The 22,540-nt window shown below is 33.3% G+C and overlaps 1 protein-coding gene across 5 annotated transcripts in view; it reads right to left on the reverse strand.

Annotated features, from left to right (window-relative positions):
* EPHA5 (EPH receptor A5) overlaps positions 1-22,540 on the reverse strand; it is a 340,958-nt gene that overhangs the window by 263,881 nt on the left and 54,537 nt on the right. For all 5 annotated transcript variants that reach the window (XM_017958793.3, XM_017958795.3, XM_031664478.1 and 2 more), the window contains exon 3: positions 7,415-8,078. In XM_017958793.3, coding sequence (XP_017814282.1) covers positions 7,415-8,078 — 664 coding nt within the window. The remainder of the gene's footprint in view (positions 1-7,414; positions 8,079-22,540) is intronic.

A 22,540-nucleotide genomic window follows, 5' to 3' on the forward strand; every position in this document is an offset into this window, starting at 1 on the left:
AACAAAGGGACTATTTTTTGGTGTCCTGGAACATTTAAATGTTGTGAATTTTAAATATATAAAGCTTTTTTGTGAGGTCTTTATCATTAAAATCTTTTCCTGATAGTTATCATTTTATAAAAATGCATTATAATAAAAGGAGCTTATCCAGTGCATATTATTTTAATAAATGTTTATTATTAAGAGGTGTTTACACAAGTATGAGACATTTCAACATAAAATATAATCATTAATTCTCCATCCATATAACCATGATGAAACTCAAGTCCATTATGTTAAGATTCATTTGCACAGTAACAATATGGAACATGTCATCATCATATAAAACATCCTAAAAACCTGCCCAAAGTGAAATTTACAAAGTAATTATTACTGTTACTGTAAATATGAGGTATAGCATTTGCCTGTTACATTTATTCTAAACTAAAAATATATACAACCTCAAGACTTTCACTAGTATAATTTATTTTATGAGTGAGAAAGTAGGAGTGCAAACCAGATTTAAAAGTTTGACCAGAAAGAAATCACAAGGTTTTTGGTGGTTCTATGTCTTTTCTTTCATTGCCAAGTCCCCGTATTTGTCCATCCACATGTAGCAGAAGAGTCACTAGTCATTAACCATTGTCAAACCAATGAAACGAGTTCTTTAAGAAAAATAAATGGGTTTTATACTTTCAACGGGTATAATAATTTACAAATAATCATCCACCAACACCACGCATAAATAAACTGGATTGTTTCATGTTTGATATGCATGCATTTGGCCCTAGATATTTATTAGGAGTTTTCTGTCTTTAAGATAATAATAAATGTGTAAAAACATCATATTTTAGCTGTTAAGTTCAGGAATCATCAGGTTTTCTATTTCTCAGATTTTAATAAGCAAATACATTTTTGAAAGTGTAATTTTAGAAAGAAATGATAAATATATAAAATTAATGTATTAAAATAGATTTCTGCACTGGAAGCTCCATCTGTTAGCTGCACTGTTTCCCATACTTTTCACAGTTTTTTTCCCCCTCATTTCTATGTTAAATGCCACCATTTCAGAAAACAAAACAAAACATTTTCTTATTTCCCTATCTAAAATACCATACTTCACCCACACCGCTATTAGAAAATTTCATAAATTTTAACTGTAGATGTGAGTCTATATGCATGTTTGTATGCATATATGTCAGCATTCCTAGGATACAGGAATTGTAAAGGCTGTATAGAGTACCTACTATAATAACAACTTATAGAATGAGTGATAATGTCTACCCAGATAGCAAATTTTTCAGTTTTGCACTTCTAACAAAAATTTTATAAAGGAAGTTCTATAAAACTTACATAGTTTTATTTACCCAATGGAAAAAATGTAGTACTATTATTTGATAAATTAAATTGCTCAGGATTATACTACGTACTTAGAGAAAACTAGATAATTTTATAACCTGTAGCTATACTTTATTTTATAAAGAAGACACATATGCCTATAAATACATTTTATTTTTAATGAGAGCTAAAATAAATAATCTTAATTGAATAAATATAGTGTGCTAGGTAGTGTGCCAAGTAATTTTTATGTAATATTTTTACGAGCTAGTTAGAGATGAAGAAAGCAAAGAACAGAGAGATTTGGCAATTTGCATGGGGATATAGTGTTGATAGATGGAAAAGGTGGAATAAGATTATATTCATTTTTACTCAGAATTCATGTGTTTAAACTACTAGGGTATGCTGCCTCTTACAAGCAGTATGCTTCCCACCATATTCAAATTCAATTAGTCACATTTAAACATGTACATCTCCTTCATTCTCCCAAATTTAAAGAAAAATGTTCAATTTTGCAAAGATATCCAGTCCGTAAACATATCTATAAACATATTTTGTGTTAGTGGCATGTGTGTTCATTTGGGGAGGGAAGAAGTATTTGGGTTAGTGGTTCTTCAATGGGAGTGATTTTGCCCCCAGGGAATATTTGGTAATATCTAGACACATTTTTGACTGTCAAACTGGGGAGTGGGGTGTCCTACTGCATCTAGAGGATAGAACCCAAGAAAGCTGCTAAATAGTCTACAACGAACAAGACAACATATCCATCCCCACCAGCAAAAATTATCTGGCCCAAAATATCAATAGCTTCAGTGTTGGAAAACCTCGATTTAGAGAAAACAAACAAACAAAAACAAACAAACAACAACAACAACAATTGCAGAGTACTCTCTAAAATTTTATTAGAACTAATCTAAAAGTAGGCCAGGGAGCAGTTAACATAGGGGGAAAAAAAGACTATTTGAATTATTCTCTTATGTAATGTTTGTAAGTGGGTGAAATGATTTGACTACTTAATTGTCTTGGTTGTTCCTCACCAAAGCAGAACACACACACACACACACACACACACACACACACACACCCCGACACATCTCACACGGGCACCGTTGATATTCTGTACTTCCATAATTGCCATCATTTGTTCAAATTTTGAAACTAAAATAGGTTCCTTTTGTTACATATAATAACATACTAAATAGAACGATAAGTTCAACCCCTTTGATGTTTTTTGGTAATGTGCCTAATTAAAAATAACTAAGCTCTCTAATGCATAATTACATGAACACCTAATATACTATATTTCCAGCCAATTTTGTTTCAATCATAAATATGCACCAGAAGTATGAATGATCAGCATTCTACTCCCCACTGTAGCTGTACTGTTTCTGAATCAAGGCTCTTTCTTGAATTGGGTATTTTCACTACATTTTCCTTGCTGTGCAATCATCTCCCAGTTGGACAATTAATAAGTACTTTTTCTCCACAGCCCTTGACGTGTAACCCTCCTTATCCTGTATTTTAGCATGTACTATATACCTTCTTCACTCTGACTGGTTTTGGCAGTGACCCACAATCTGAATCTCTTTCCTCCATTTGATATAAGTGAAACTATAATTATCTAGGGCTAATTTCAAATTACCATTTCATTCCACTAGCAACTGATGAAGATTAGTGGTCTTGCCTTGCATCTGAGTAAGTCAGCAACATAATCACAAGAGCACTCAGCAGGCAACATTTGATTCATGTGAACTCAATTACTTCTGTCAAAAACATTCACTTCAATAAAAGGCAGAAACTTCTAAAATGTGTTTTTGCTAACCATTTTTTTTACTTAAAAAAAAAGTCTCACATGAGTCTTAAGGGGAAAAAATAGCATGAATTTCATCAGAAATAATAATAAATAACAAGTGGGGAAACATACTGGGATAAATGGATTTCAGACATTATTTGTTTCTGAAAATAAAAAAAAAAGACTTCCAAGTAATAAATCTGTAGACTTAAATCGGTTTATTATAGAAAATTTAGGCATATAAGTAAGACTTACAAAAATAAATGTACACTATATTTTAAGTTCATACAATAGAAATGAGTATTTTGTTACCTCGTCAAAACCAGATTATTATGGGTGAGGTAGTCTATTTCTCTTAAAGAAAGTTAAACGAGAGGAAATTATATGAAGATGACAGATCACAAATTGCCAAATTGACCAGGACTCCAGACTCACTGCTTGGTCATCCGGATTGAGGCCATATGTTAATGAGCTGCCTAGCATTCTGAATCTTGAAAGTTTAGTTTGTAAAAGGCCGTGTGTCAACTCCATCACGTAAAGCACATATAACAAGTCACATAAGCATGATATGACAGCAAGTACTCAGTCACCTGCCAGCACAGACTAAGAAATATTAACATATGGAAATCATTGCCACAGACATATTCAAACTTTAGCTTCTCAATAATATAATTATTTTTAATTAAATTCTAATATAGTTTGGTTACTAAGAAACAATAATTAAATGTCATCATGTAACATGGCCATATTATATTTAAATATGTGATATTCTGTGCTCTGTAAAGTTCAATAAATTGTCTTCTCTAATAGTCAATATGTGAAGTACCAATCACATATGACTTAATACCTTGAATGTGAAATTTAGCCTGAGAGTCTTAGAACTAAGAAATGATTAAGTTAAAAGACATATCCATCAATTTTCGGACAAAGGAGATATTTTACAGATAATACAAAGGTAAAATGAATCAACACAATGTGGTATTTAACACAGAATAACACAGTATTCTTTTATACCTTTGCAATTTTTCTTTACTCTTTTGAATTAATTGTCCTTCTCTTTTGCTTTTTGACTTCTTTCTCATCCCTTAGATTAAGGAGTACACAGTCCCCTGCTATTCCTGCCATCAAGGAGTATGCAGACTAACAGGAGCAGAAAGAATAATTAAACAGATTACAAGTATGCAAATAGATGTAAAATAATAGTTCTAAATGGTTCTATGAAGGACAGATATATGAGTAAACAGTGATGCTTGATTTAGCCTTGATTGATTGGGGCATCTTCTCTGTAGAAGGGATACTGGAGCACACATCTGAAGGATTAGTGTATGTTAGATACAAGAATAATTCATGGAAGAGAACATACTCTTAAAACAACAAGTAGTGAAAATGAGCAAATTGTCTTTGAGAAACTGGAAAAAACTAGCTTGGCTATTGCATAGGGAAGGAGAGAAAGCAAAATTTAAGATGAGTCATGAAAGATAACTGGAGCAAAACCATACAGCCTCTTAATGAAAAAACTTTGTCTTAAAGGAGACCACTGAAGTGTATAAAGAGTGTGTCTGTGTGTGTGTGTGTGTGTGTGTGTGTGTGTGCGCGCGCGCGCGCGCGCAGAGGGGAGGTTCCAGGGGTGGGATGGGTGTAGGAAACAAATTTTTGCATTTGTTATAGGTGATATATTCATATGGTTAAAAAACCAAAACTATATATAAAGTCATTCATTAAATTTGAAAGCACAGTTTCAACAAGGTTTACCTCTATATTGAAAGGAAAAGGAAATAGAGAGAAGTAGATAATTTAAAGAGAAAGTTGACTAGTAATTTCTATAAACACTTTGTGATGGATTGGAACTGGATAGCGAGTAGGAAAGAGATGAGAAAAATTATCCCTAAATTTCTGGCTTATTTAGAAGGATGGTTCCAAATCACCAAGATCCCCACTCAGAGGTTTGAGACTAGCAGGTTAACATTGTAAAATGAGCTAGAGTCATGGTGGCATTTTATAGCGCACACACACACACACACACACACACTTACATGTACTTACTGTGTATAGATAGAAATGTCTCAACAATATCTATGATTCTTTAGTTCTCCAAAGCAAACTCTAAAGATTTATTTATTCATTCAATGAGTCATTAAATCATATAAGTTATGTATAGAATAAACACTTGAAATTCTTCCTAGAGTGCCATCACATACCATTTGTACACAGTAAAATACCAACAGGCATTAATCATACAGATGCATGTGTGAAACATTCTCTGGGCTGTGTAGTAAACTTTTTGCATCAACTCTGCAAACCACTGCTCCTACTACCAGGGGAGGAAGATAAATGCATGAATTAAGACAGAGTCCAGTTAAGTAAAGTTTTCTACAATGAAATGTCTCCAGTTAATCCACTGTCCCTCAATTAAGGGTCTACTTTTCAATTGTTAAGAGAAGAACATGAAAGGAGAAAGAAAAGATGTATGCTAACACTTGCGCTAAGACAGCATTGCATTCTGTCAGAACGCTGCTTCCCAAGACTTTTGTGACTATCACCAGCAGAATGTTTTAATCTCATCAACAATCAAAATGCATCCTCAAAAGATGGAGAGAGGTCTCTCATATTATCTGCCAATCAAAATAAAGACAAAGGTCATGGTGGTCTGAACTAAGTGATCACATATTCTCTAAAATGATAGAAAAGAACAACCAAATAGAGTATGTTGGTTTATAATACTAATAAACAAATTTTTAGAAATAATTAATAAGATTTATATTTACAATATTTTAGACAGAAATATGTTCAGTGGATTGCTTATAACTCCTGCTTTTGATCCTTTAATTAATTACATAAAACCTCACCTTAAACCAATAAGATTGCTCAAAAATAAAAAAAACTAATATTCAAATATTTCTTTAATTCCAATCCTGAAGAAATTATGATTCATTTCCCCAATAAGCTTATGCTTATTTTAGAAACATAATTTTGATTTAACAAAACTTTCAGATGTGCTTGTGTAGATATAAAATCAAGTGTAGAAAGTTGTAGCTTGCATGGAAAAACAACAGAATTAATAGTAGATGGTATTTCAAAGATACAAAATAGAAACTGGTGCTGAAAAAGGAATTTCAAGTGAAGTACAATGTGCTTCTGGAGATAATTAATTAACCAAAGTTATCATAATTTACAGGTAATTTCCCTAGTTTTGTTTCCCTGGATCGATAATCAATCTACAGTCAAGCATGAACAAATGAGGAAGTCTGATTCATCTAATAGAGTGGACTTAGGGAAAATAAATGCACCTGAAACTACCAGGTAGGACCAAGGGACTGCTCAGCATCCAAAGTTCCCTCAGTTAATACTCATTAACTTTCATTACCTATTTAGTACACTCACATCATGATGAAAACAAGTTCAGGATCATGAGGGCGAATAATTTAAATTAGAAAAATGCTTGCTTGCTTTCCCATAAACTGCTCTTCGCTTTGATATAAAATACTCCCTTGTTCCAGAAAGCCATTGACAAATTTCCAGTTTAAACGGCCAACTCACCACACTGTGGGCAAAATGAGGGCATTTTCAAATGAAGACAGAAGCATGCATGATCAAGTTTCAATTTAAAAGAAAAATAAAAACAGAAAAAAAAAAAAAATCCCCAAGGGCAAATTGCTTTAAAATGACCTTTTGTATCGGTTCTATCTTCAAATAGTTATTTTTGTGGGGCACTGCTTATTATGCATTTAAAAATATCTGTAATTTTAAAAAAGCAAGCACGTAATTGCAATCATATGTAAACAACACAGTACACTAATCCTCTCAGTTTACAAATGTTTTGCTGTAAAGTTCATATGGCTGAACTTTTTTTCTGAAGAATTTTTAAAAGGCAGTTAAAAACATGCCCAAACAAGTCTAATCAAAGATTTTGCATTTAAATTTGATACAGCAAATAAAGAGTAGAAGACAGGTTCATGGAGAAAAAATAGAAGTAGCAGACAATAATTATACAATGAAGGTTACTAGTCCCTTGGTTTGAGTTTTTCAAAACTAAAATTTCTAAAAGCAAAGTGAATATGAAATATTACACTGCAAGTCAGACACCCTCTGAGTATTAATTATGTATATCCAATAAAATCTTACATTAAATCTTTCATGGTTGCCAGAAATTTCAAAATTCTGAAAAGAGAAAAATCAAACTTGAGAGAAATAATCTCCATAAATTAGCAAAGTAAAAGGTCATTTGCTCATAATCATTGGAGGAAATACATATACATGATCCAACTGAAGCAGACAGCCCCTGCAGATCCGGAGGCAAACTCTTACCTTGACAGGTGCCATTTTTCTCTTCATATCCTGCCTTGCACATGCATTTCCCGATGGGCACCAGCCACTCCCCTTCGGCGCTGCAGTGCATTTTGGGAGGTTCATCGGTCACAGAATGGTTGACACAGGAGCCTGACACTTCGAGCAATTGGGAAGAATCGGCTCCAGTGATGGTGTCAGGGAAGACAGCCAAGTGTCGTACCACAGAAGGGCATTTTTTATAGTATACACGCACAGAAACCAGAGCAATGCAAGCACCAACATCTTGAAAAGCAAGATAAAATCCCTTTTTGCTTAGAGGTCCTACATCTCTGACCTCTGTATTCAGTTTCATAACACGGTCACCAAGATCAAGTTCTGTAAAGCTCTCATCGGCAGCAATGGTATCAATTTTGATGTACTGGTTTTCCTTGATGTTTCTCCCATTCTGATCATCTGACTCAAAGTAATACATGTTAAAGGTTTCCTTACAGGTCCCCAGTCCTCCAGGAAGGCTGTTGCAGTCTCGCAGGGTAAATTTGAGTTCTATGAAGATTCTGGAAGCACCTTCATTGGAGATCCAACCGGTCAAAAGCCAGTTATTCTGATTCTGTTCCATCACTTTGCATACTTGGTATGTGTGGATAGGGGCATAATTTTCATCCACTTCACCAATCTCTTCCCACTGTACAATATGAAACAGAAAGATAAAAAAATTCAAAAAATAGAAAATAACCAGGAACTATAGCAAAAAATTGTAAAAGAAAACTAATTGAGATACAGAAATTTCGTATCCTCAGTATGTGGTATTTACAGAAGGAACTGGATATAAAGTATTGGGAGAAGAGAATCACAAAGTTTTTATTGTCATTTTTAAATTAAAAGTAAATTAAGAAATTATCATTCTTCGTTTCCATCATAACTCCAAGACGAACACATATGAATATGCCCCAGGGCAGGGGGGAGGAGTCACATAAAAGAAATTTAAATGTGGGTGAGGTTAACAAAATGAAGCAAAGAAAGAAAAATATGTATATTTTGAATAAAGTTCAGCATATACATAAATAGAGTAGAAAAAATTTAAGAGGAATACAAGAAATGCAATTAAAAAAATGAAATAAGGGAAAAAAGGACCACAAATTTGAAAAAGAAGGGAGAAAAATGTAACATAAAAACATAGTAATTTATTTAAATCTGTCATGTCACAAATAACACATCAATGGAATAAAAGTTGAAAGAAAATCCATTAGTTTAAAATTAATAATAGATCTTTATTTCACTGAACCCATCTATTCAGGACTCTCACAAATTGGCTAGCTAAATATTAATTCATAGATTTATCTACATATACAAACATCGAGACAGATATGAAAGAAAGATTAAAAATTACAGATTAAGAATATGGATAACCTCATCATTTTAAATACTAACTAACTTCTTGTGATATGTTGGGACCCCATTAATTCTTTCTTACCGAGGCATTATTTTATCCACAGTGGCCTTAAGAGTTCTGAAGATTTACAGGATGTAAAAAAAAAAATTTAAGTACAATTTACATAGCTTCCAAAATATTATTTGGCCAAAGAAGAGTTCTAAACCTATCTTTTTCCTAGTAAAATACTCCAGTTTTGAGAATCTCTATGTACCATAACCATTTCCTGAACAGTACAGAGCCAAATTTTTATTTTTCAATAAAGATGTAATTATAATTTAAGGAATTTCTGAAACCTGTAAAAAATTTGTGTGTACAAAAACGATATCTAATTTTAAATCTTTAAATACCACTGAAACACAAAGTACAATGAAACCATACTGACTTTCAAAAAAATCCAGAATGTGTGATTTCAGACATTAAGTATTGTAGATTAAAAAAAAAAACTATATAGACATTCATTTCTTAGACGTGAAATTAAATATAGCATTATTTCTTGATTCTGTTCTAAAGGCAAAGATGTGAAAAATGCAGAGGCACAAAGGACGCAAATAAATCTTATACATCAGATGGCTCCTCTTGAAATCTAGCTGCCACATCAGACAGACATAAGCAAAAGGTGCTAATGAGGTAAAACTGTTGAGCTCCTTAAATTCATAAGAGAGAGACATGAAGATTTTATCTTGCCAAACAATTTCCATATTATGTTATTACCTAAAGACTCAGTTCTTTCACTCAATTTCATTTTTGTCCTCTCTCAAAATGTATATAAACTCTACTTAGCTCCTGATTTTCTAAACCAGCTTTCTATTGCAGCACTCCATCATTAAACTACTTACATTTTATTTCCAATGTGATTTAAGTATCAATCTCTTTATATTATAAATGGCACCAAATATTATGATCAATATTTCATACAAAAGAATATGTCAACGAATCAAATCAAATGGTAAGAAGTATCAATTTACTGTAACAAGATTAACTAAATATATATTTTTTGAATTAGTAAAATGAAAGATAATATCAAAAATCTCTTCTCTATAAAAAGAAAATAAAAATGCTACCTTATTTCTGTTTTAAATGTTTGTTTTATGATAATCTTCCAATACAAAACACACATATATATGTGTATATATGTGTGTGTGTGTGTGTGTGTGTGTGTGTGTGTGTATATATATATTTTGTCTTGAATCACTTATTGATGACCTATTTCTGGACAATATATTCTAGTAGGATCCTCCTAGCAAGTAAAAGCAAGCAGAATAACAGGATCTTTCAAGATGATAAGCCAAGCAATTCAGCCTTTGTCTGTACAAAGTCCAGGGTACCACAAATATTATTAAAAATGCAAGCCAAGCAACACTTGACAAGACAGCTTAATAGTTACTGCTTCAGGTGATAATTTCGAAGTATGTGCATAAGCATCTTGCTTCTCTGAATATTCTCAATTAAGAAGAGGGAAATTATAATTTTCTTTGAATTCAGAAACTGTCATGGTGAGATTTTATTTATTTTTCTTTTCAAGTACCCAAAATATAAATGATGGCTCACATTTTACATTTCTAGTGAACAAATAGAATGAGTTTAATTTAAATAATTATGGCCATAAGTCATTCAAAGAATCACACGGGTAATATATCCATCTCTAATATCTGCTGTAATTGAGACACATATACTAAGAAATGGACAGAAATATTTTATTTATTTTAGGCTGGCTATTTGAAATAAAACTTTGAATTTTTCTAAGCTTTCTTTCCCCTTTAATATGAAGAGAATATCTTGCTGTCCTCAGCAAAAATCAAGTATGAAAAAAAAAAAACAAGAGGATGAAGAGAAAGAAGTAACACTCACCAAGAACTTTAGAAAGTGGCAGATGTATTCCTAGACACTTTTACAAATGTCATGTACAGGATATTACAGTAACTTAATAAAAGGCACCGATAGGAATCAATATTTTCTGTTTATTTTTCTTGGATTTTCCATGACTTCATGATTTAATAAAAATATTTGCTGATCCTTTGATTACTGGAAGTGGTGAGCCTGGACATTTTGGAAGCATGGATTGCTGAATGCGATATGATGGCTGTAGCTCTACTCCTTAGGTCTAGCAGTTATTCAACGCCATCCCCTGAGCCCATGCATTTCTCTATGTTTATTTCCTCCTTATTGCCCATTCTTTCCCGTTAAGAATAAATAACTGGTTACACAGCTTGGGTTCACTTGATTTATCTCCCAGATTCCTAGGGTTACTCCTTTTCCCTCAGGGCTCTGAAAATTCCACTTCAGTTGCATTCTAAACCCATTGCTGGCCAGGCATCTCACATCAGCCACATTCATCAGAGAAGGGTCAGGGGAGGAAAGAACTTACTTTCATAACCATATGTGTATCATGGAGTTACAAATTTTTCCTACCCAAGCCGTTAGGAACTAGTTTCTTCCCACCTGCCTCTCATTGCTCCCTTGGCCTTCTGGTATCAAGCTCCTGCTGCCTTCCTACTCTGTTGGCATTGCTCTCATTTCCAGACCTCCATTTTTTCGTGAAGAACTTGAAAATACTGACTCATGACACATGGGCTGGACCAGAAATCCCTCTTACATTATGTCCCCAAATTCACAGTAGAAAGCATCATGTGAATGAAGACAATTTTAACCTTTCAAGTTATTAGGGGTGCCCATTATCCAGTTCTGTTTTCATGATTATGTTTCTATTTATCTTGATTCTATATCGAGAGTCACTACTGAGGCTAAGATGCAGTGGTAAGAAGGTTTGGAGTAGACACCTGAAAAAAAATGCCATTGTATTGGTCTTGTATAGAAGAAAAATACAAGCCTGAAGCCCTAGTTTTAGTCCCAGCTCTTATAATATCTAGATATATAAGCTGAGATCCAATCTCTGGCATACCAACTATGCAAATCTGTAATGAGAATGAAAACTCTCTATCCTAGGCATCTAATATTCTAAAGAACATCAGAAAGGGCCTTAAAAGAGCCAGCCCTGTTGTTCATTTTAGAAATAAGAAATTGAAGACCAGATTTTAAAAAGGATTTACTTAAGCTCACACAAGACCAAGCTGACCACCTGGGCATCTCCTCTGCCCATATCTTCCTTTGTCTTCTTGTCAGCATGTCTCTGCCTCAAAGTGGGGATTTGTGCATGGGATTCCTTGATTCATTGCATTAATTGCTACCCAACATTTTTTCCAGACATCATGTACCCATAAGTAAGTCTTTTTTTTTCTTTTGCTATATATTTTAATACTCAACCCCAATATGAGAGAGAGGCATGCATGATTTTCTTATCATTGACTATATCTTACAGTCTGATGCAACAGGGCAGAGTAGGGCACTTGATATATATTTTTAAATGAGTGAATTAGTATCAAACATATACATATGACTTCTTAATTCAGAGATCCCACTAATTTGAAATACTTCAAACAAACATAGTGAATAAATAGTTAAATGTTTTGCGCTATCTTTAAAACAAGAAAATACATTTTCTTCTTTGTAAATCGTCAGAATTTTACAAGAGCAAATTAGAAAGGTTTATAAAAGCAGATTTTTAAAAAAATTAGCTTGGCAATATTTAATTAAAAACACTAAGTATTTATTTAAAGAGAGTGTCTTATTTCCATTATTGATACAATTTTTATGAGCTTAGTTTTACCTATTAACCTGTTGAATGATTTTCACTAGCATTACATTTCACTAATTATAACTGTTAACTTAGTTTATTTTATTTTTGAGCCTATGTTTTCAAAATAAGTTTTTTATTTTGTCACTCAGTAGTCTTCTTCACCATTCTGTGTAAATCAAAAGCCCAAAATATAGCGTATCGGTTCAAGGAACTATGGACATATTTCATATTTCAGTAGAATAATATTAGGACCATCTTAGGACTTTCCTTTGCAGAACAACATAAAAATCTGGCGAGGAATCAATTGCCTGCAGCTTTACTCTGACATGACCAAAGCATAACTTTCCTGGAAGACCTTGTTTATCAAAAAACTGCCTCTTTACATACATGGAAAGCTGTTCTTCATGCTTTGAGTCACATTTTTTAAATATAATATCTTCTCAAGTTCCTCAAAGCTAAGTAAATTATAGGTTTTAAATTTCATTAAAATATTTTTATATACCATTTATTGTGATTTTCATTGTGCAAATATGTGTGGTATGTTTTGTTTCACACACACTGTTTTTATAACTTTACTGAAGATATTCTGATTTCAAATTACTATTCACTGATGTTTTTTTAAAAAGATGTAAACCTAAGACCAAAAGCCATAAAAACCCTAGAAGAAAACCTAGGCGATACCATTCAGGACATAGGCATGAGCAAAGAATTCATAACTAAAACACCAAAATCAATGGCAACAAAAACCTAAATTGACAAATGAGATGTAATTAAACTAAAGAGTTTATGTACAGCAAAAAAAAAAAAAAAAAAAAAAACTATTATCGGAGTGAACAGGCAACCTGCAGAATGGGAGAAAATTTTTGCAATCTATCCATTTGACAAAGAGCTAATATCCAGAATCTACCCCCCAAAAAATACAAAAGCAAACAAACAAACAAAAAACATCAAAAAGTGGGCAAAAGATACAAACAGACACTTCTCAAAAGAGGACATTTATGCAGCCAACAAATATATGAAAAAAGCTCATCATCATTTGTCATTAGAGAAATGCAAATCAAAACCATAAAGAAATACCATCGCATGCCAGTTAGAATGGTGATCATTAAAAAGTCAGGAAACAAGAGATGCTGGAGAGAGTATGGAGAAATAGAAACACTTTTACACTGTTGGTGGGATTGTAAATTAGTTGAACCATTGTGGAAGACACTGGCAATTCCTCAAGGATCTACAACCAGAAATACCAATTGACCCAGCAATCCCAATATTGGGTATATATCCAAAGGATTATAAATCATTCTACTATAAAGACACATGCACACGCATGTTTACTGCAGCACTGATCACAATAGCAAAGACATGGAAGTATCCCAAATGCCCATCAGTGATAGACTGGATAAAGAAATTGTCACATATATACTCCATGGAATACTATGCAGCCATAAAAAAGGATGAGTTCCTGTCCTTCGCAGGGACATGCATGAAACCAGGGGGTGAGTGGCTAGGGAAGGGATAGCATTAGGAAAAATACCTAATGTAGATGATGGGTTCATGGGTGCAGCAAACCACCACGGCACATGTATACCTGTGTAACAAACCTGCACGTTCTGCACAAGTATCCCAGATCTTAAAGTATATGTTAAAAAGAAGCAGTACCACCTTATGATTTTAGAAAGTGCCTGGCGCCTGTAATCCCAGCACTTTGGGAGGCTGAGGCGAGTGGATCACGAGGCCAGGAGATAAAGACCATCCTGGCTAACACAGTGAAACCCTGTCTCTACTAAAAATACAAAAAATTTGCCTGGCGTGGTAGTGGGCGCCTGTAGTCCCAGCTACTCAGGAGGTTGAGGCAGCAGAATAGCATGAATCCACGAGGTGGAGCTTGCAGTGAGCCGAGATTGCACCACTTCACTCCAGCCTGGGCGACAGAGCAAGATGGCGAGAGAGAGAGAGAGAGAGAGAGAGAGAGAGAGAGAGAGAGAGAGAGAGAGAGAGAGAGAGAAAGAGAGAGAGGGGGGAAGGGAGGGAGAGAGGAAGAAAGAAGGAAGGAAAGGAAAGAAAGAAGGAAGGAGAAGGAAAAAAAAGGAAAAAAAAAAAAAAAAAGAAAAAAAAAAAGAAAAGAAAAGAAAAGAAAAGAAAAGAAAAGAAAAGAAAAGAAAAGAAAGAAAGCCAGCCAGCCTGGAAACAGTTTTACTACACATTAAAATTTGAAATTCAGATACTGGCTTCCCAAATGCTCAAACAATAAAGTCAAATAAAAGTGCAAACTTAATCTTGGGTTATAATCCTTTGAAAGACATTGTGTACTAATTTACAGGTGATCCTGGAAGAACAGTTTAAAGATATAGCCATATTTTAGATCAATTTTCCCATTACGCAATGCAAGCATGACATAATTATACTACATAATACAACTGCATCTTTTTGCAGATGAGTAAACTGAGGCCACAAACAACTGGCATCCCAATTAGAGACAAATTAATGTCCACAATTAGAAATCTCTGATTATAATTATTTTTTTCTCTTTTTTAGGGGTTAAAATTACTATGCATAAAATATAAGGCCACTTGAGGTCACTTTAATGAATGAAAGATTCATTACCTAATGAACTAGGTAATTACATTTTCAAAAGAAAAAATTATGTGCCCTTGTTGTAGAATTATAGCTTCCATTCTTCCTTGTTCAGTTTCCTTATTTTGGATCAAGAAAAAAATGGGCAATCCATTGGGCAACAGAAGCATCTCTATTTTTAGACGTAACAACAAGGAAAAATATGGCTTAAAAAGAATAAAATATGTAGCACAGTTTCTGTTTTAGAAATTCAATTTCTCTAATAGCTATGATTCTTTAGAAAATAAATATGACAAAATGTATCAACTTTCAGCAAAAATCATTTGAATCAAAACCTTGTTACATTTCCTCAATAATGTGCTAGTGGAGAAAAAAGACTTCCATCAAGTAGGAGTTTGAGTTGTTCAAAACATCTTTAAAATTCATAAGTATGATGAAGCAGTATTGCTAGAAATGACTCTATTAATTTTCTGTGTATGAAATAAAACTGAAGTTGATTACTTTATTGCCTGTGGAATAGTACAAATATTTATGAGCTCAAATTCAATTCATAATACAAATGAAATCACTTGAGAGACACAGAGATTAAAACTTTCAAGTTAACATTAATCTTTTTGCAGAAAAACTCACAGACAATTGAGCATATATTTTCAACAGTAAATGTGAATGGCAAGCTATATATTATTTTTTCAATCTGGAAGAAAAAAAATCAGTTTTTTTTTTTTTCATTCAGTGCTGTCACTGTATTTTTTCAAAAACATATGAATCCTTTCCTCATTAATTCCTTTAAAAATTATCCAAGTGCAGAAGCATTAAATAGAAGGTTGGAAAAATCAAAAGTAGTATATCAGATAAAACACACACAATTAGAACACTTTATGATTTAATGAAGAGAAGTATTTCTTAGTTAAATATCATAATGAACATAATATGCAAATCAAAAGAAAAACAAAAAACATATATATATATATAAGGACTGATTATGTATTTATTATTATTCTACTTTTAATAAGAGATATTAAATAGTTTCTCATTATATAAAATGATCAAAGATGTCATGAACACTTCAAGTTTTAAAATAAGGCATTCGAAAAGACGTATGAGCTCATATGTTCATTGCAGCACTATTCACAACAGCAAAGACAAGGAATCAACCAAGGTGCCCATCAATGGCTAACAGGATAAAAAAAAATGTGGTAAATATAGACTATGGAATAGTCTATATTGGAATAGTGTAAGAGTCTATATATGGAATAGTCTAATACACAGCCATTAAAAAGAATGAGATCCTGTCCTTTGCAGCAACATGGATGCAGTTGGAGACCATTATCCTAAGCGAACTAACTAACACAGAAACAGAAATCCAAATACTGCAAGTTCTCACTTAAACACTGAATACACAGGGACACAAAGATAGGAACAATAGACGCTGGGGGCTGCTTGACAGAGGAGTGTGTGGAGGGTATGGGATGGAAGGCTGCCTATCTGGTACTAGGCTAACTATCTGAGTGACTGAATCATCCATACACCAAGGCTGTGTGACATGCAATTTCCCCATGTAACAAATCTGCATATGTGCCCCAAGAACCTAAAATAATAATAGAAGAATAAATAAACAAATGAATTAATTAATTAAAAAAATAAAATGGGACACTTTTCCTTGAAAAATTTACTAATGAGAACACATGCAAACCTATCAGTCAATAATAATTTTAAAAGACAGAAGGAGCAAAGTAGGTAACCATGTCTGAAATTAATAAATTAATAAAATGAATAAAATCTTAAATGATCTCATTATTGTTTTATAAAAATCAACCCTATTATATATGGTACATGTGATCTAATTTGTCAGTAATGTGTGCCATAAGTTATAATTTTAAAAGATGCAAATAACAAACAGGTTTATAAACCATTGATCTAGTTTAGTTCCATTATGGTACCACTGTATATGGAGACACCTTCACACTTAGGTGATGGTAGCCTTCCACTGTCTATTTTCCATCATGCTATGCCAAAAGATGATGAGGCCAACATTTGATATCACGTAACTGTAGCAACAGAAATAAAGTTTTGTGTACTATTATGAAAGTTTACATAGTGCAGTGGCCGGATCTCAGCTCACTGCAAGCTCCGCCTCCCGGATTCACGCCATTCTCCTGCCTCAGCCTCCTGAGTAGCTGGGACTACAGGCGCCCGCCACCTCGCCCGGCTAGTTTTTTGTATTTTTTAGTAGAGACGGGGTTTCACCGGGTTAGCCAGGATGGTCTCGATATCCTGACCTCGTGATCCGCCCGTCTCGGCCTCCCAAAGTGCTGGGATTACAGGCTTGAGCCACCGCGCCCGGCCCGAGTTTACATATTTCTTAAGAGTGATTGTTATCTCAATTATATATTACTTATGCTGGAGTACAAATTTACCATGTAGATTGTAAGGTATTTCACGTTTCAGGACTTCAAACAAAAAACACATATACACACACATGTGCACACATCCACGATTAAGAATTTCTTCACAACAGTCATTGTCAGACATTAGAGATGGTCCTGTTAGTGTTATTTCAATATATTTCAGTACATATTTCAATATATTTCAGTATATTCTCATTAAGATATAAATTGAAAAGTAACATAATTGGTACTCTTTAATATAAATATTGCACTGTCCTGTTACAGATAGCTGTAAATTCTGTGAGGAAGCCTTATTTTCAAAGCAGAATGAAAGTTTCAGTAAATGAGGGAAAATAAACTATTTCACTTGGGATTCAGCTTAATGAAAATAAAGTAGATTAGCCTTTGGTGCACTTAATGTTTCAGGCAAAATAAATACAATTACACCCTTGTTGTTCTGGCACAAAAAAAAAAAAAAAAAAGGTTTCAGTAAACCATGTGCAACTCTTGATTATATATCCGCTCTATAAAATACATCAGAAAATATAATACTGCCTGTGTTCTCTGTTCTTTTTTCAGTCCTCATTTTTCAGTAGATAATATTATACTTGTGATGCAGGCCTTGACAACAGCACCCATAAATCAATTCTATATCTCACATTAATCATGTTCTTGTAATCAGTGGCTATTCAACACAAATTTCCATCTTATTTTTTTGTTGTTGTTGTTAGAAAACAGCCACATTAGGGCTGTTGGTTTTCTCAAATTTAAGTGGCTGTATTGTCATAATACATAATAAAGTGCACTCCATCCACTTGCCAAAGCAGTATTAAAGACATCCAATAGAAATTGAGGCCATCCAGGAGCATGGCGTGAACCCGGGAGGCGGAGTTTACAGTGAGCCGAGATAGCGCTGCGCCACTGTACTCCAGCCTGGGCGACAGAGCGAGACCCAGTCTCAAAAAAAAAAGAAAAGAAAAGAAAAAAGAAAAAGAAAAAAAAAGAAAAAGAAATTGAGGCCATCTACTGTCAAGGTGTTGTCCAGTCAGTAGCTGGCATTTCCACTGAGAACTGCTTTATTTTTAATTTTTTAAAACAGATTTAGTAGGTGTAAGTTTTGTTGCATGGATATATTGCATAGCGGTGAAGTCTGGGTCTTTTGTGTAACTATCACGGGAATAGTTACCCATTAAGTAATTTCTTAATGTTAATTTCTTAATGTTAATGGTAACATTGTTGCCCATTAAGTAAATTCTCATCCCTCATCCCCCTCCCACCCTCTCACCTTGCCGAGTTTACAAAACTTATTATTCCACTATCTATATCCATGAGTACACATTATTTAGCTACCACTTTTAAGTGGGAACATGTGGAATTTGACTGTTTCTAAACTGTTTCACTTATGATAATGGCCTCTAGTCCCATTCATGTTTCTGCAAAAGACATTACTTCATTCGTTTTTATTATTGAGTAATATTTCACTGAATATATAGGCCACGTTTTCTTTATCCAATCATCCTTTGATGAACAATTAGGTTAATTCTATATATCTGCTATTGTGAATACTGTGGTGAGAAACATACAGGTACAAGAATATTCCTGATACAATGATTTTCCTCTGGGTATAGCTCATTAGTGGGATTGCTAGATAGAATGGTAGGTTTCTTTTTAGTTTTTTTGAGAAATCTCTATACTGTTTTCCATAGTGGTTGTACTCATTTACATTCCCACCATCAGTATATAAGCATTCCCTTTTTTTTTCCACATCCCTGCCAACACCTGTTATTTAATGATGCCTAGAAAACCGGATATCCATATGAAGAAGAATGAAACTAGATCCTATCTCTCTTCATACAGAGAAATCAAATCAAAATGGATTAAAACAGATCTAAGATCTCAAACTATGCAACTACTACAAAAAAAACATTGGAGAAAATCTCCAGGACACTGGTCTGGGCAAAAATTTTTTAAGCAATACACCACAAGCCCAGCCAACCAAAGCAAAAATGGACAAACTGTATCATGTCTAGTTAAAAAGCATCTGCACAGCAAAGGATACAATCAACAAAGTTGAAGAGACAAACCACAGAAGGGGAGAAAATATTCTGACATTTTAACAATAGCCATTCTGACTGGTGTAAGATTGAACCTCATTATGGTTTTAATTTGCATTTATCTGATAAATAGTGATATTGAGTATTTTTCCCAGCTTTTTGGACACTTGTATGTTTACTTTTGTAAAATATCTGTTCATATCTGTTCACTTTTTAATGTTGTTATTTTTGTCGTTTTGGAGTTGTTGCTGTTTCTGTTCCTTGTAGACTCTGGATATTAGTCCTTTGTCAGACACATAATTTGCAAATGTCTTTTTTCCATTCTTCAAGTTGTCTATTCAGTCTGATGATTATTTATTTATTTTGCTGTGCTGAAGCATTTTAGTTTAAATAAGTTCCATTCATCATTTTTGTAGTTGTTGCATTTGCTTTTGAGGTCTTAGTCATGAATACTTCAACTAGGCCGATGTCCAGAAGAGCTTTCCTTGGTTTTGTTTTAGAATTTTATAGTTTCAGGTCATGCAGTTAAATCTATAATCCATCTTGGGTCCATTTTCATATCTAGTGAAAAATAGGGGTCCAGTTTCATTTTTCTGCATATAGCAATCCAGTTTTCCCACTACCATTTATTGAATAGGATGTTCTTATCTCAGCATATGTTTATGTCAACTATGTCAAAGATCAGTTGGCTCTAGGTCTGTGGCTTTGTTTCTGGGACTCTATTCTGTTCCACTGATCTAGCTGTCTATTTTTATGCCAGTACCATGCTGTTTTGGTTATTTTGTACTTGCAGTATAATTAGAAGTCAGGTAATGTGATGCCTCCAGCTTTATTCTTTTTACTTAGAATTCCTTTGATAATTTGGGCTCTTTTGGGAGGTCATGTAAACTATGTAATTTTTTGTCTAATTCTGTGAAAAAATAGTGTTGATTTTTTTTAATAAGAATTGCATTGAATCTGAAGATTGCTTTGGGCAGTATGGTCATTTTAACTGTATTGATTCTTCCAATCCATGAGAATGGAATGATCTTCAATTTGTTTGTGTCATCTGTGACTTCTTCATCAATGTTCTGTAGTTTTCCTTGTAGAGATTTTTTTACTCACTTAAATGTATTAAGAATACAGTGCTTCTCTCTTTGAGATAAAAGTAAATGTATGTCTATTGCAAATTCCTCCTCCTGAATTTGTTAATCTTGTGTATGGCCAAAAAAGTTAATATCAACCAAAAATGTATCTTTGAATAAATGTATACTTCTCTTATGGAAGTTTAAAATGTTTAGCGATAGTTCTCCAATGACAATTCTAAATATTTAGTGTTTATGCTTTTTGATCATTAATTGAATGTAAATTTAATTCTGATCAACATTATAGAAGTTTAGAACAGGGATTGACTATCTGAAGACAGTGATTGATTAACATTTATAGATTTTTTTTGACTATCAACAATCTATATATTTTGTTGCACTTTAATATTTTATTTGAGAATTACTATAATAACAGATGTTTCTAAGAATGCCAACTCAGGTAGAGAGGAACAAGAATATGACAATAAGCTGACACCTCAGAGGAAACAATGAAGGCCAGAAGAAAGTAGAATGACATAGTCAAAGGGCTAGAAAAACAATACTATCAACCAATAATTCTATGTCTAGCAAACCCATCTTCCAAAATGAGACATCACTCAAAACTCACAGTAAAACATACAAAACATAAATCACTGAGAAAGTACAGAAAATACATGAAAATACAATACTGAAAAGCATATTAATATGGGAAATATGCTTATGAAATGATGCTAAATGTCATTAGCCATCAGGAAAACTCAAATTAAAGCTTCAATGAGATGTCACCATACCCCTATTTGAAATGAATAAAAAATGGTTTTTAATAGTGACAACAACCAATGCTGATAAGAATGTGAAGAAACTGGATTACTTATATATTGCTGGTAGAAACATAAAATGGTGCAGGCACATGGAAAACAGGGAAATTTCATATGAAATGAAACCTGAAATTGCCATTAAAAGGAGCAATTTCACTGTTCAACATCTATACCGGGTAAACAACAACTTACGTCCACAGAAATACCTGTACATGAATGTTCATAGCACTTTTATTTGTGGTAGCCCAAAACTGGAATCAATCTACGTGACCTTCAGTGGGCAAATGGTTAAACTGTAGTACATTATATATCATGGAATACAACTCAACATAAAAAGAAACAAACTATTGATAAAAGAAGCAACTAATGAATCTCCAGGGAATTAAGCTGAGTGAAAAAAAATCACACCCAGAACGTTATATACTTTATGACTTAATTTTTATAATATTTCTAAAATAAAATTTTAGAAGTGGAGAAGAGCTGAGTAGTTATCAAAAGTTAGGTCTGAGGATGAGGGGAGAAGTAAACAAGAAATATATGAGAGTAGTCATAAAAGGATGACATGAAAGATCTTGTGGCATTATCTCTGGTATCATACAGGTGGTGACTACACAAACTTACACAGGTGATGAATTGTACAGACTTAATGCATACACACACACACAGAGAGAGAGAGAGAGAGAGAGAGAGAGAGAATAGCATTAAGAGAAGGGAGAATTGAGATATACAGGATGAAAGGTCAGGAGAAGTTGTTACATAATGATCAATAAAAACAAAAATTGGAATTCAGATTTATCTGGCTTCAAAGCTCATATTTTAACTCACTACACAATGATGCTTCACAAAATAAGATAAAGAGTATGGAAAAACAGTCATTCTGAAGCAGACTAATGAATTGAAGCCTCTTTGATATTCTTTCAAAGGCACATTCATTTTTTTATTCCCCAAATTCTACTCTGTATTTATTTATCTATACTTTGAATTAAAACTTAAGTACTTACTAAAGTAATATTGCTTAATTTGTTTGCTATACAACTATAATATCACTAAATATTTCAGGGAAACAAGTATTCTTTAGGGAAACAACAATAAAGCTCTTTCTAGATTATCTATTTTCAATATATTAAGTTGAAATCTTTGTGAACTCTGTAAACATCTGTAAAGTAAATCTGCATAGTATGCAA

This window comes from Papio anubis, chromosome 3, assembly GCF_008728515.1.
Source record: "Papio anubis isolate 15944 chromosome 3, Panubis1.0, whole genome shotgun sequence".
Classification (NCBI taxonomy): domain Eukaryota; kingdom Metazoa; phylum Chordata; class Mammalia; order Primates; family Cercopithecidae; genus Papio; species Papio anubis.